Genomic DNA, 15418 nt, shown 5'->3' on the forward strand with positions numbered 1-15418 from the left:
ATATTCAAGACAATTGTTAATGTGCCCGCCCCCCCCCCCCCCCTGGAAAAGATCCTGCGGGCGCCCATGGTTGCTGGGAAATATACGAGTAATAGCCTCATGATACTATTATCAGATTGTTGTTAATTCATGGGTACAAAGACAACTGGGCACAGAGCTAACCAGTCTGCTAAGATTAGGTGTTGACTCATTGGCTGAATGGTCAGCGTACTGGCCTTCGGTTCAGAGGGTCCCAGGTTCGATTCCCGGCCGGGTCGGGGATTTGAACCTTCATTGATTAATTCCAATGGCCCAGGGGTTGGGTGTTTGTGCTGTCCCCAACATCCCTGCAACTCACACACCACACATAACACTATCCTTCACCACAATAACACGCAGTTACCTACGCATGGCAGATGACGCCCACCCTCATCGGAGGGTCTGCCTTACAAGGGCTGCACTCGGCTAGAAATAGCCACACGAAATTAAATTATATATAAGGTGTAATAGAAGTCTCTTCAATCCACTCCTCTGTTTTATATCCACTTGATATACGAAATATATAAGTTCGAATGCTGAAGGGCTTGTGAAATAGAAACGTGTCAGAGACAGAGAGAGAGAGAGAGAGAGAGAGAGAGAGAGACATGTAGATGTGTGAATTCGGATTGAGAGCCTGCATATGCTTTCTTAGATCTTAAAAGAGTATCCATAAACATAATTGCATTACCTGGCCGTATATGACATCAATACAAAAGGAAAAGCAGCCGAGCATGGTGGCCCAGATGGTAGTGCACTAGCCTTCTGAGTTAAGTTTGTGGTTTCAATCTCGGTTCAATCCAGTGGAATTTGAAGGTGCTAAAATTTGCCAGCCTTGTGTTGGTAGATTTACTGGATCGTAGAATAACACCCGGGACACAAAATTAGCGTGTCCAAAAAATGTAAAAGTAGTTCGAGAGACGTAAAATTATTATTAGAAGGAAACAATGACAATCCCGGGACAAATCAGTTTGTTCGAAGTTTTATGAAATCTTATTCTAAGCGTGGGAACAATGATTTATCAAGTCGCCTAAAAAACTACGAAAATATTAACATACCGTAATGTGATACTATTTATTATCCAGCGGCTATTTTATATCGACGAGTCACACTATTTATGAACAGTAAAATGTTAATGGCGTAAGCTATATTGAAACATCAGATCTCAAGAAATCTGCGAAGTTAAAGAACATTGGGCGTGGTCACCAGTTGGACAGGTAGCCCATGTTCTTTTGTTTAGAAGGGACCAACCATCCTTCCAAGAGTAAACTTTGACTCAGGATATCTGATTATTGACACTCGTCTTCGTTGGTAGCAATGACTAGGTTACCAACATCCAGGTTTGAAAAAGACATATTATTATTATTAATATTATTATTATTATTATTATTATTATTATTATTATTATTATTATTATTATTATTATTATTATTATTATTATTATTATTATTATTATTATTCAAACGATCATCATTTCTAAATGGCAACTCTGTGATGCAGGGGGTACCAATGTCTGCCTCTGCCCAAAGACCACAATGCTCGAATACTCCTAATTTTCAAACTGGACAGCCTCATTTTGACAGAACTATGTCCTAAATGGACTGTCTGTGCCGGGTTTTAATTTCTCATTTTTAAATGTAATAACTATTATAATGTTTGCTTACATTTTTGGGAAGTTTTTGAGAACTTTTCGTGTAACTGTAGTCTTTTTTCTGCTTCCTGGCCTTATTTCTGGTTTGCTCAATGACCATAATCATTTTTCTCTAGCATATGGGTTTTTTTGTCGAGACTTGCCTGGAATTGAAATGGGAAACCACAGAAAACCATTCCGAGGATTGCCACCGTGGTATTCGAACCCACTTGTCTCCTGAGTACAGAGATAGCGGCTAGAAACTGACTGTGCCGCAACGCACCAAGCTAATCCGTTCGTTCGTTGATTACCACAGTATTACGCCAAAGTAACTTAGATTGGTTCAAACAAATAAATGAACTCATTGCGCATACAGTACTGTACAATACATTTAGGGTTTTAGTCTGTCAAAATGTTTTAAATAGCACATAAATGGATCCATACGAAGCTTTAAGACGTGATTTTAAAAACAGAAAAGTCGTCTCCGTGCAGGCCTTGAAGGCCAGTACTACCATCCGTAACCTCGGAGCTTACTGGGGTAGAGTGGTTAGCTCTACGCTCGGCCGCCTTTGTCCCCCAGGAAATAACCTGAGTGAACCTAAGGGCAAATTGCACCTCCGAAAATGGAAATCTCGTTTAAAAATGTGATAACCATAATCTAATACTATTCTATTGCAGAGTGATGATGGTCGAAGCTTACGCCAACTTAACAGAGACGATGAAGTACTATGGAACTCCCGAGAAGCCCGGAGCTCACTTCCCTTTCAATTTTCAATTCATCAGCTACCTGAATAATGCGTCCACAGGTCAAGATGTGAGAGACTACGTACTGCAGTGGGAGCAGAACAAACCATCGTGGGCTTGGTCTAACTGGGTGGTGAGTACACGGAACTTTGATTCATTTTTACTATGGGTTTCATTTCGTTATAATACGGTAATAACCTCCAGCACATCACAGTTTAATATAATATATGGTAATCTTAGTCTAGCTACACAAAGCCTCGTCTTCACTGTCCTTCTAGGAATTCATTTTATTTTGGCGTTGGAAGTTCTGAAAATTATTTTAACGTAGAAATGTTAAATTATATACGTTACTTTATGGGAAGGTCCAGGACAGGGAAGGTGGTGACCGAAGACTTAATTAAGGTATAGCCCCCTCATTCGCTTGTTTTAAAAATGGGAAACTACGGAAAACCGTCTTCTTGGATGCCGACGGAGTGTCACGAACCCACCATTACCAAATATATTCCTCCTGAACATCTTCTTAGCACGTATTTGACATATATACTGTAAGATTTTGTGAGCTTGGAATCTGGTATAAAGTGAATAGGTACCACCGGTAAATTGTCTGGCTCATAGATGATAGACGATGCAAAATACTGCTAACTTGACTCCCTCAATAGGGGCCTGTCTTGCTGAGTTGGCGAAAGTGTTTTTGGTTCATTCGAAAGGGTGTGTGTTCGATTTCCCATCAAGATATAGGAACATGACTTCTTGAGACACGCATAATCCTGGGATTCACACAATCTAAAAACACAGTATCCAGTATTCGGGAGATAGTAGGTTCGAACCCCACTGTCGGCAGGCCTGAAGATGGTTTTCCGTGGTCTCCCATTTTCACACCAGGCAAATTCTGGGGCTGTACCTTAATTAAGGCCACGGCCGCTTCCTTCCCACTCCTAGCCCTTTCCTGTCCCATCGACGCCATAAGACCTATCTGTGTCGGTACGACGTAAAGCAACTAGCAAAAAAAAATCTAATAACACCAAATAGACTATAAACTGGATAGACTATAGAGCTAACCCTATTAGTGATGAGGTTACGAACAATAATACCCCAACTTTTGCTTCTACAGAACACATACTTATCAGTCTTAATGCTTGTTTCACTCAGATTCTACTCTTTATATAACTGAACAGTAGAAAAATAATAAGTTAATCTCTTCCACAAACGCACGGCTACAAGTGATCAACTATTTGATTTAATTATAGTCTGGCTGAAATCTGTTCAGAGAACGAAGCTTTCAGCACAGGAATATAATTTTATTGTTTACGAAGTTTGACAATGACTCTTCTGAACGAGAGTTCGCTCACTTTCGGTGTCAGGAAGTCACTTAAAAAAGAAAACACTCATAATATTATACAAGTTCCTCGCAGGTACACTTTTCTCACAAACAATTGAACCTGTAGATATGTTTGTTTTGTCCACAGGGTTGAATGTAAATGATAGGAGAATTATATTTTGATAACAATTACAATATAATTTTATTGTTTACGAAGTTTGACACTGACTCTTCTGAACGAGAGTTCGCTCACTTTCGGTGTCAGGAAGTCACTTAAAAAAGAAAACACGCATAATATTATACAAGTTCCTCGCAGGTACACTTTTCTCACAAACAATTGAACCTGTAGATATGTTTGTTTTGTCCACAGGGTTGAATGTAAATGATAGGAGAATTATATTTTGATAATAATTAAAATCAGTCTGATAAATATTAAATGCGAGGAACCTACAATACCATGCCCTCATTCTATTTGGAGTGAGTATGCATACCATATACATAATTATAACACAAAGTCTGTGGGGATTATTTGAAATAACCATTGCGAGTTCTATGCTATTTGCTTTACGTCGCACCGACACAGAGAAGTCTTATGGCGACGATGGGATAGGAATGGCCTAGGAGTGGGAAGGAAGCTGCAGTAGCCTTAATTAAGGTACAGCCCCAGCATTTTCCTGGTGTGAAAATGGGAAACCACGGAAAACCATCTTCGAGGCTGCCGACAGTGGGGTTCGAACCCACTATCTCCCATATGCAAGCTCACAGCTGCGCGCCCCTAACCACACGGCCAACTCGCCCAGTGCGAGTTCTATGAATCAGAACTGAATGCGTTAGAAAGATGCAGCGAAATTCTTAGAGAATCGGTCTTAATAGTCTACTAGTTAATACATGACTGATTTGGAAAATTGCGATTTTACCAATCTTTGTACAACGTACTGATCATAGATAGATAGATAGATAGATTGATTGATTGATTGATTGATTGATTGATTGATTGATTGATTGATTGATTGATTGATTGATTGATTGATTGATTGATTGATTGATTGATTGATTGATTGATTGATTGATTGATTGATTGATTGATTGATTGATTGATTGATTGATTGATTGATTGATTGATTGATTGATTGATTGATTGATTGATTGATTGATTGATTGATTGATTGATTGATTGATTGATTGATTGATTGATTGATTGATTGATAAAGCCATAAGGGTTACGGGGACTTAATGATGTACAACATAAGCTTCTAGAAGAAGAAATCGTGGCGCCTTGTTCACTCGAGTAACAACGAGAAAGAAAAGCGAAAGAAAAATCGAAAGACACTCTTGTACTCACAAACGTTCACAGCAGCGGCGTCGTTAGCTGACCATGGAATGATGATGGAGAATGGACCGATTATTACGTGTTAACAACTAAAGCATAATGGACCCTGAACTTGATATTTTGATGTCACAGAAACCTTGGGGCCGCCTCTGTGGTGTGGTGGTTAGTGTGATTAGCTGCCAACCCCGGAGGCCCGGGTTCGATTCCGGCTCCGCCACAAAATTTGAAAGGTGGTACGAGGGCTGGAACGGGGTCCACTCAGCCTCGGGAGGTCAACTGAGTAGAGGGAGTTCGATTCCCACCTCAGCTATTCTCGAACTGGTTTTCTGTGGTTTCCCACTTCTCCTCCAGGCAAATGCCAGGATGGTACCTAACTTAAGGCCACGGCCACTTCCTTCCTTCTCCCTTGTCTATCCCTTCCAATATTCTCATCCTACCCCCTCCCCAACAAGGTCCCTGTTCATCGTAGCAAGTGTGGCCAACTGGGCGAGGTACTGGTCCTCCTCCTCAGTTGTATCCCCGACCCAAAGTCTCACGCTCTAGAACACTGACATTGAGGCGGTAGAGGTGGGATCACTCGCCGAGTCCGAGGGAAAATCCAACCCTGGAGGTTAAACGGATAAGAAAGAAGGAACGAAAGAAATAAATAAAGAAAAGAACAGGGAGTAAAGAATACAGGGAGCTCTGAGAGTGAAGCCCAATGATGTTGATAGTCAAATCTTTCACAGCTAATTGAAGTGAATACGGTGAACGCAAATTGTTATTGTTTTTTTTTTTTTTTGTTATTTTGCTTTACGTCGCACCGACACAGATATGTCTTATGGCGACGATGTGATAGGAAAGGCCTAGGAATGGGAAGGAAGCGACCGTGGCCTTAATTAAGGTACAGCCCCAGCATTTGCCTGGTGTGAAAATGGGAAACCACGGAAAACCATCTTCAGGGCTGCCGACAGTGGGGCTCGAACCCACTATCTCCCGATTACTGGATACTGGCCGCACTTAAGCGACTGCAGCTATCGAGCTCGGTGAACGCAAATTGTAATTGCGGGAATTTTCAGATACAAACACTGTACGACACGCTAAAACGTAGGCTATAAGAGAGAGGCCTACTAATATTTAGTTGATGTTGTAGCGTGTTGTCGTGTTATGCATACGGTTGCACGAATCGGAAATCGAAAAATATTCCTGGAATAACATGGCTTGTAAAATGTAGTACAGTATATTATTTCCATTGTTATTGAGCTAGTATTTCGGAGTCTCAGAAGCACCGTCAACTTTTCGTAAGAATTTTTAGGTTAGACTTGTTGTTTATCGTCAATTTTTCCTTAGGTTTCCTGTTCATGAAGAAAGGAGAGCAGAGTGGACTAAGGCCATTAGAAGGGAAACTTGGATACCTTCTCCTTACACCAGGATATGTTCAGTACATTTCAAACCGGAATTGTTTGACCGGTCGATGAAGAAAGTTGTTTTGAAGGAGAATGCAGTACCTACTATTTTGAAGCATTCCCTTCTCACCTACAGAATTAGAGCACTCGAGGCGTAGGGAGTTTTTCATTTTCACACCCTTCGTGGCCCTTGTCTTCCTTTGGCCGATACCTTCATTTTTCGAAGTGTCGGATCCCTTCCATTTTCCCTCTTAATTAGTGTTAATAGAGGATGGTTGCCAAGTTGTACTTCCTCTTAAAACAATAATCACTACCATCACCTCTAAAATATGTATCCCCCTATGGGTGAGGACGGTAGAATGAGGCCCACGGTACCCCCTGTCTGACGTAGAAGTCCCTGTGGAGGTGGGGGTAGTAGAACAACACCCACAGCATAACCTGCTTCTCGTAAGAGGCGACTGAAAGGGGCCACAGGTGCTCTCAATTTAGGAGCATGGGTTGGCAACAACAGGGCCGTTACCTGAGTCCTGGCATTGGTTCCACTTACTTGTGCCAGGCTAATTTTAATCTATCATGTCCGACCTCCGATGGTCAACTCTTGTTCTTCTCCGACCCCGAGGCTATAAGAGGATTTGAGGGCTAGAGAGTCTTATTTTCTTGCCCTTCATGTCCCTTGTCTTTCTTTGGCCGATATCTTCATTTCTCTCTGATTAGTGTTAATAGAGTTTGGTTGCTTAGTTGTACTCCCTCTTAAAACAATAATCTCCACCACGTGTCGTAAAAGGCGATTAAGGGCCTAAGGGGCTCTTAACTTCGGTGTGTGGGTTGACATCCAAGGGCTCCTTAACTGAGTCCTGCATTGTTTCCACTTGTGCCAGAGGATGGTTTCCTTGATGGTTTTACTTCCTATTAAAACAATAATCACCACCATCACTCCAAGACATGTAGTAAGCAATGTTGTTAAGCCCAGTTTGGTGATTTATTGCGCATTCGGCTTAAGCATTCAGATTGCAGTATGCCGTTATTAATAGCCTAATTGTCCTCGGACACTCCCGGCACTAAATGCCATACGCCATTTCATTTCAATAGCCTAATCCTTATCTTTACTGATATCTGGTGAAGTTTTGCATCTCTTGTTTTTAAAATTCTCGGTTTATATTACCGATAGTCAACTAGCGAGAGAGTAGATTTAATGCTGTGGGTTATGAGAAACGCTTCCTTAGAGCTTAGTAAAAAAAAAGCATTAATAGTTCTGTTTGCCAAAAAATTTTGTTACAGTTAATCGCCGTGTTATTTTGAAAACGATTGCACTTAAATGAGCGATTCGAAATGTCCCTACTCCCGAGAAAATGTCTTAGTTTTTATATATCCACAGCGTAAGAATTGCCATGTTTTGCTAACCACGGGGGGCGTGGCCGTTGGCTTCAAGCGATAGCCACAGAGAGTAGTGTAGCGGGCAGCTCCCTGTGTTCTTTACTCCCTGGAAAATAACCTTGGATGTAAATAGACTGTATCTAAACTAAAACCCCCGAAAGATCCATAAGACCTGACCTCGTTCAACCATAAGTAACAAAAGGGATGAGTTAAAACTTGTCTTTGTACCGAAGTGTTTTCGACCTACTTGAAATAATCTGAGTGTGATGTATCTGATGTGCAGGTTGGTAACCATGACAACCACCGAGTAGCTAGCAGGTTCGGCCCACAACTCACAGATGGCATCAACATGTTGATTCAGCTGCTGCCCGGCTCGGCAGTAACGTATAATGGTGAAGAGATCGGCATGGAGGACACATTCATTAGCTGGGAGCAGTCCAAGGACCCGATAGCTCTCAACGCTGGGCCTGACCGCTACACACTCTTCACCAGAGACCCCGAAAGGACACCCTTCCAATGGGACGACTCGACGAGCGCTGGTTAGTATCCCATTGTATCTCCTTGGTTTAGAGTACTGGAGGAACATGTAGGGAGTTTGATGAGTATAAGGGGTGCAGTTTTATTCCATCGCGTCCATTAAAAAAAAGCCCTTTGTAGGTTTCAGATTTGAGAGTTTTTATCAATTGTATATTTGCCCCGAACAATCAACCTACGTATCATACGCAATTTGTAAGAAAATAATGAAAAGAATCGGGTATCGTTTACATTTTCTTCAGATATTACGTAGTTACTTCCTGTAGAGGAATTCTTTCAACTGTTAAATATTGTAAGAAACTGAAAATACGACCGTCCTCAAGATTCAAACACGAATACTCAACTTTCTGGAACCGAGCTCGATAGCTGCAGTCGCTAAAGTGCGGCCAGCATCCAGTATTCGGGAGATAGTAGGTTCGAACCCCACTGTCGGCAGCCCTGAAAATGGTTTTCCGTGGTTTCCCATTTTCACACCAGGCAAATGCTGGGGCTGTACCTTAATTAAGGCCACGGCCGCTTCCTTCCCACTCCTAGCCCTTCCCTGTCCCATCGTCGCCATAAGACCCATCTGTGTCGGTGCGACGTAAAGCAACTAGCAACTTTCTGGATGAGTTGCTAAACCGACTTGAGGGTGTCGCGCTGAGGCGGCAAAGGCGTTCTCGGTTCAATTGGAAGGACATGAGTTCGATTCCCCATGATGAAGTCGAAAAATTTAGAAGAGAGACTTCGCTTCTGGAGTGGCAGATTGCCTGGGGTTCACTCAGCGTACTCCAGTAATAAGTATCAGTTAAAGCCTAAAGGCGGTCGAGCATAGAGCTAACCACTCTGTCCCACTTGCTGCTTCGTACAGTTTTGTACCTTTCACCTTTACAAGGGCCTGGACAGGGGTGGCTTTGCTTTGCTTTTCTCTACTCTGGATAAACCTGTTCAGTTAGGACTGTCAACATACGAGAGAGAAATACTGACTTCTCTCGATACAGAATTTTCTATATTTATTCAAGATTTTCTAGAGCCTCCGTGGCTCAGGTGGTCTGGCCTCTCACCGCTAGGTTCCGTGGTTCAAATTCCTGTCACTTCATGTGAGATTTGTGCTGGACAAAACGGAGGCTGGACAGGATGTTCTCCGGGTACTCCTGTTTGCCCTGTAATAATTCTTTCCGGAAACACTTTTCACTATCATTTCATTTGTCAGTCATTAATTATTGTTCCGGAGGAGTGCGACAGGCTTCGGCAGGTGCCACAATTCCTATTCCCACCACTAGATGGAGGCTTTATTCATTCCATCCCTGAACCGGTCGAATGACTGGAAACAGGCTGTGGATTTTTTTCATTTACGTGATTTTCTGGCTCCATGGCAAAGATTTACTTCTCTGTCTCTAAACTTGAGGTCTCCAATTGCATCCCTGGCTTCACCAAGGAAAGCAAATTTTGGTTTGTGATCAACCGAGTAACATGAGAATAGCGTGCCTAATATCAGTATAATTCATCATGTTCTTTTATTCCTTTTTTCTACCGAGGTGAATGGCTCGGAAGGTAGATTACTGGCTTCCTGAGTCCAAGTTGGTGGGTTCAATCCTGACTCAGCTTCGTGGTACTGGAAGGTAATCAAATAGCTAGCCTCGTGTAGGTAGATTTACCGGTCCGTAAACGAATTCCGGCAGGGCGAAATTCTGGCAACTCGTTGTCTCTGAAAACTGTAAAACTTAGTGGAACATAAAACCAATATTATTGTTATGTTTTTTTTACAATCTACTTTTCCGTCGCACTGATACAGGTAGATCTTTTGGCGACGATGGGATAGGAAAGGGCTAGGAGTGGGAAGAAGACGACCGTGGCCTTAATTAAGGTACGGCCCCAGCGTTTGCCTGGTGTTAAAATGCAAAACCACGGAAAACCATCTTCAGGGCTGCCGACAGTGAGGTTCGAACCCATTATCGCCCGATTACAAGTTGATAGCAGCGTGACCCAAACCGCACAGCCACTTACTCGATGCATTTTCCTATATAACAGTCTAACGTGTCCTTACTGTTTTTATTATTTGATCAACAAACCAGCCCCGTGACGCTACAGCCCAGATGGGCCTTGGTCTACCTGTTGTATACAAGGCACAACATAAAAGTTTATTGCTTCAACACATTTATACAATATGTACATGAAATAGAACGAAACTTTTCTTGAAGCTTGTTGGGTTGCACACGTTTAATGTTAATATAAGGTAGTAGGCTGAGGGCCTGAATAATGTTTACATACGAGGGAATTGAGATTCCTATATACATTCGATCTTGTCTTGATGAGACAGTCTGTTCAAATGAGAGAATGTTCTTGATAGTCGAAAACTATCGGTCAAGTGGAACTTGTAGAGAGAGTTCGTATTAGCAGAATGCTAACAGGAGGAACTTGCGTCTAATGTTCATATATAGCAGAATGCTATGATTGGAGTCGGAGCACTGTAGAGGACTTGAGTGAGTAGCAGAATGCTTGGATGGGTGCTCGACGTGGCTACGGGATGCAGGATGAATGAGGCAATGTCCAGAGGTGAAACATCACGGCCAGGAATCAGTCCACCTGTTCAGAACACATTTTTAAGAGGATACCTCCGTGTCTGACTTTCGGTGTAGTCTGATCCTTGGACACTGTAGGAGTCCTGGAGAGGCGTTTTTTTTTTGTTTTTTTTTTCTTACGGGGGGCCCCCGTAGCCCGCTCCCCCGCCGTGACCATCGACTCAATCTACATGGCCTCCGACGTGCTATTAGTTTCTAAGAAGAAAAGAGATAGCTGGGTAGAGTGGGAAGTGATACTACAGGAGTATCTACCTGTCCCCATGCTCAACATGTTACCAGGCCAGATGTGGTGGTGGATATCAATAGTGGTGTAATCGGGTGGTAAGGGTCGAGAAATGTTGCTCCTTTTATAGCGCTGGCTGACGTCACCGACGATCACGTCAGCGCACTTCAGTCTACCTCGTGGTCTCTGGAAACATACATGTGTCGGGCGGGCTGCGGAGATTGTAGGCGTGGAGGACACACACAACACTACCAAGCAACTGCTGCTCAGTCTGAAGGCCTGTGAGGTGACGCATGATCAGTGTAATAATAATGTTATTTGTTTTACGTCCCACTAACTACTTTTTCAGTTTTCGAAGACGCCGAGGTGCCGGAATTTGGTCTCGCAGGAGTTCTTTTACGTGCCAGTAAATTTACTGACACGAGGCTGACGTGTTTGAGCACCTTCAAATACCACTGGAATGAGCCAGGATCGAACCTACCAAGTTGGGGTCAGAAGGCCAGCGCCTCAGCCGTCTGAGTCAGTCAGCCCGGTCATGATCAGTGTGAAGAACCATCTCGGCCGTTATTCTTCGGTTTCTAGACAGGAGTCGCCGTCTTAACCTCAGATAGCTCCTCAATTGTAATCACGTAGGCTGAGTGGACCTCGAACCAGCCCTCAGATGCAGGTAAAAATCCCTGACATGAAACACGACGCCTCTGCGTGCGAGGCAAGCACACTACCGCTAGACCATGGGGCCGGCATTATCTGATCAACATGGCATAGGATTGTTAGGTTTGAAATTGCACCATCGTTTGTCGCAGAAAGGAATTAGGGACTGGAATAATTTACCAAAGGAGACGTTTGGTACATTTCCTACTTCTTTGAAATAATTTAAGAAACACCGAGGTAAACCAATGATATGGATCCAGCCACATGGGCAACAGCCCTAAATGCGAATCATTGGTGGCTGATTGATTCATAATTAATATCACTAATAATCCCAATGGTTGCACAACGTACCCATTTATTTATTACAGGATTCTCCCAGAGTGAAACAACCTGGTTACCAGTGAACTCTAACTACAAGACACTGAACCTCGAGAATGAAAGGGAAGCCACTGAAAGCCACTACAAGGTCTACCAGAAACTAGTAAAGCTCCGAAACCTGAACGCCATCCAGACAGGAGCTCTTGATATACAGGCTGCTGGCAGTAACGTTGTCATCTTGAGCAGGTAAGTTTCATGTGTACTACACAAAGCTAACAGTACCTGGATGCGATGTAACGATCATAAATTGCATTAGCGTTTTAAGTGAATAATAATAATAATAATAATAATAATAATAATAATAATAATAATAATAATAATAATAATAATAATGTATGTTGAGTTCTCGGTCCTAACGCTGGTTGTATCCCCAATTACACCAACGTTTGTCATAGTGACGTAGTAGAGACTATGAGAAGTGAGATAGTTTCTTATTGCTTTTCGAACTAAACGGTGGTGTCACATATCAGTCTGCCAAGCCCACTGTAATGTTTTCACTAACCGATTCTATGAGTGACACCTTCACATCATCCATAACAGGGACTGGCGACACAAGGAATGGTATAACTAGTGTCGCTCATACATCAGTTATTTCATAATGTTAAACCCAAAATTGAGACCTAAATAGATCAATGAGAATAGCAAGTTTATTCTATCAAAAATTAAGTTCCCAGAAGGAGACCATAATTTCATTTCATCGATTGCGAAATTTAAAAATATTTAAGACTTTAGTCATTTTCCATCGCGAAATTACCGGTGTTTCGCCCCAGTGTACCAGTGGGCTAATTTATTCTAGCCTGTACTAGAAAATACAGTACACTGGAATTATTACTTTAATAATAATAATAATAATAATAATAATAATAATAATAATAATAATACACTGACTGACAGAGCAAATGCAACACCAAGGAGGAGTGGTTCGAAAGGGATGAAAGTTGGGGAAAAAACAGAGTCGGCACGGAAGAATAATTGATGTTTATTTCAAACCGATATGCAGGTTGCACAATGCGCACGGCATCGACTCAGTAGGATGTAGGACCACCGCGAGCGGCGATGCACGCAGAAACACGTCGAGGTACAGAGTCAATAAGAGTGCGGATGGTGTCCTGAGGGATGGTTCTCCATTCTCTGTCAACCATTTGCCACAGTTGGTCGTCCGTACGAGGCTGGGGCAGAGTTTGCAAACGGCGTCCAATGAGATCCCACACGTGTTCGATTGGTGAGAGATCCGGAGAGTACGCTGGCCACGGAAGCATCTGTACACCTCGTAGAGCCTATTGGGAGATGCGAGCAGTGTGTGGGCGGGCATTATCCTGCTGAAACAGAGCATTGGGCAGCCCCTGAAGGTACGCGAGTGCCACCGGCCGCAGCACATGCTGCACGTAGCGGTGGGCATTTAACGTGCCTTGAATACGCACTAGAGGTGACGTGGAATCATACACAATAGCGCCCCAAACCATGATGCCGCGTTGTCTAGCGGTAGGGCGCTCCACAGTTACTGCCGGATTTGACCTTTCTCCACGCCGACGCCACACTCATCTGCTGTTACTATCACTGACAGAACAGAAGCGTGACTCATCGGAGAACACGACGTTCCGCCATTCCCTCATCCAAGTCGCTCTAGCCCGGCACCATGCCAGGCGTGCACGTCTATGCTGTGGAGTCAATGGTAGTCTTCTGAGCGGACGCCGGGAGTGCAGGCCTCCTTCAACCAATCGACGGGAAATTGTTCTGGTCGATATTGGAACAGCCAGGGTGTCTTGCACATGCTGAAGAATGGCGGTTGACGTGGCGTGCGGGGCTGCCACCGCTTGGCGGCGGATGCGCCGATCCTCGCGTGCTGACGTCACTCGGGCTGCGCCTGGACCCCTCGCACGTGCCACATGTCCCTGCGCCAACCATCTTCGCCACAGGCGCTGCACCGTGGATACATCCCTATGGGTATCGGCTGCGATTTGACGAAGCGACCAACCTGCCCTTCTCAGCCCGATCACCATACCCCTCGTAAAGTCGTCTGTCTGCTGGAAATGCCTCCGTTGACGGCGGCCTGGCATTCTTAGCTATACACGTGTCCTGTGGCACACGACAACACGTTCTACAATGACTGTCGGCTGAGAAATCACGGTACGAAGGGGGTCATTCGCCAACGCCGTGTCCCATTTATCGTTCGCTACGTGCGCAGCACAGCGGCGCATTTCACATCATGAGCATACCTCAGTGACGCCAGTCTACCCTGCAATTGGCATAAAGTTCTGACCACTCCTTCTTGGTGTTGCATTTGCTCTGTCAGTCAGTGTAATAATAATAATAATAATAATAATAATAATAGCAAAGCAAAGTCATCTCCGTACAGGCCATGAGGGCTCTCGGAAGGGTGGAAGGTAAAGGCTTCCGCTATTGGTAACCTCGGCACTTGATGGGGAAGAGTGGTTAGCTCTATACCCGGCCGCCTTTGCCCCCAGGAATTAACCTGGTACTCAACTTTTGGTGCAGACTGAGTGAATCTCAGAGCCATGTGCACCTCCGGAAGTGGAAACTTCATTTCTTAAATTTACGACTTCCTGACGGGGATTCGAACCACATCCCTCCGGGCGAACTGAACTCGCCTTTAGGGCCTCGGCCAGGCATTCCATAATAATAATAATAATAATAATAATAATAATAATAATAATAATAATAATAATAATAATAATAATAAAATGGAAATGAAATGGTGTATGGCTTTTAGTGCCGGGAGTGTCCGAGGACATGTTCGAATAATAATAATAATAATTTATAAGACAGCTAAGTGAACGCAATTCTTCTAAGTAAATGTCACCTGGGTGGGTCAGTTTCAAAGTTTGTATCTTGCTCACATGTCTCCACTGTAGTTAACGTTACTAGTAGTCTAGTACAACAACTCCATGCTGACATGAACAACATCGCGAGACGTGGATTTTTTCCTAGCATAGCATCTGTCACATCTCACTGACACAGTAGCGGCGATTGGTGGTGGTGAGGTGTGGTGGGGGGGGGGCAGTTCCCCCTCCCCCAATTTGTGGAAAAACTATCACATTTTTATTCCAGTTTAGCCGGATAAAACTAGTAATTATAAAAAAAACGCAATTTGTACAAACCCCGTTGTCTTATCAGCCAATTCTTTCCTTGTTTTTCTTTAATCACAAACAAAAATTTTAATGGAAATACACACAAAATGTCGTTCGTCCCGGCTAACCGATTTGTATAGCGCCATGGCATGTGAGAAAGGGTAGCAGGGGTATCTTTTTTTCTAA

General features: G+C 43.4%; 1 protein-coding gene across 1 annotated transcript in view; it reads left to right on the forward strand.

The window, feature by feature from the left end:
* LOC136885175 (maltase A1) overlaps positions 1-15418 on the forward strand; it is a 65003-nt gene that overhangs the window by 41775 nt on the left and 7810 nt on the right. The window contains exons 6-8 of the mRNA XM_067157612.2: positions 2324-2522; positions 8080-8335; positions 12134-12329. Coding sequence (XP_067013713.2) covers positions 2324-2522; positions 8080-8335; positions 12134-12329 — 651 coding nt within the window. The remainder of the gene's footprint in view (positions 1-2323; positions 2523-8079; positions 8336-12133; positions 12330-15418) is intronic.

Source organism: Anabrus simplex, chromosome 1 (assembly GCF_040414725.1).
Source record: "Anabrus simplex isolate iqAnaSimp1 chromosome 1, ASM4041472v1, whole genome shotgun sequence".
Taxonomy (NCBI): domain Eukaryota; kingdom Metazoa; phylum Arthropoda; class Insecta; order Orthoptera; family Tettigoniidae; genus Anabrus; species Anabrus simplex.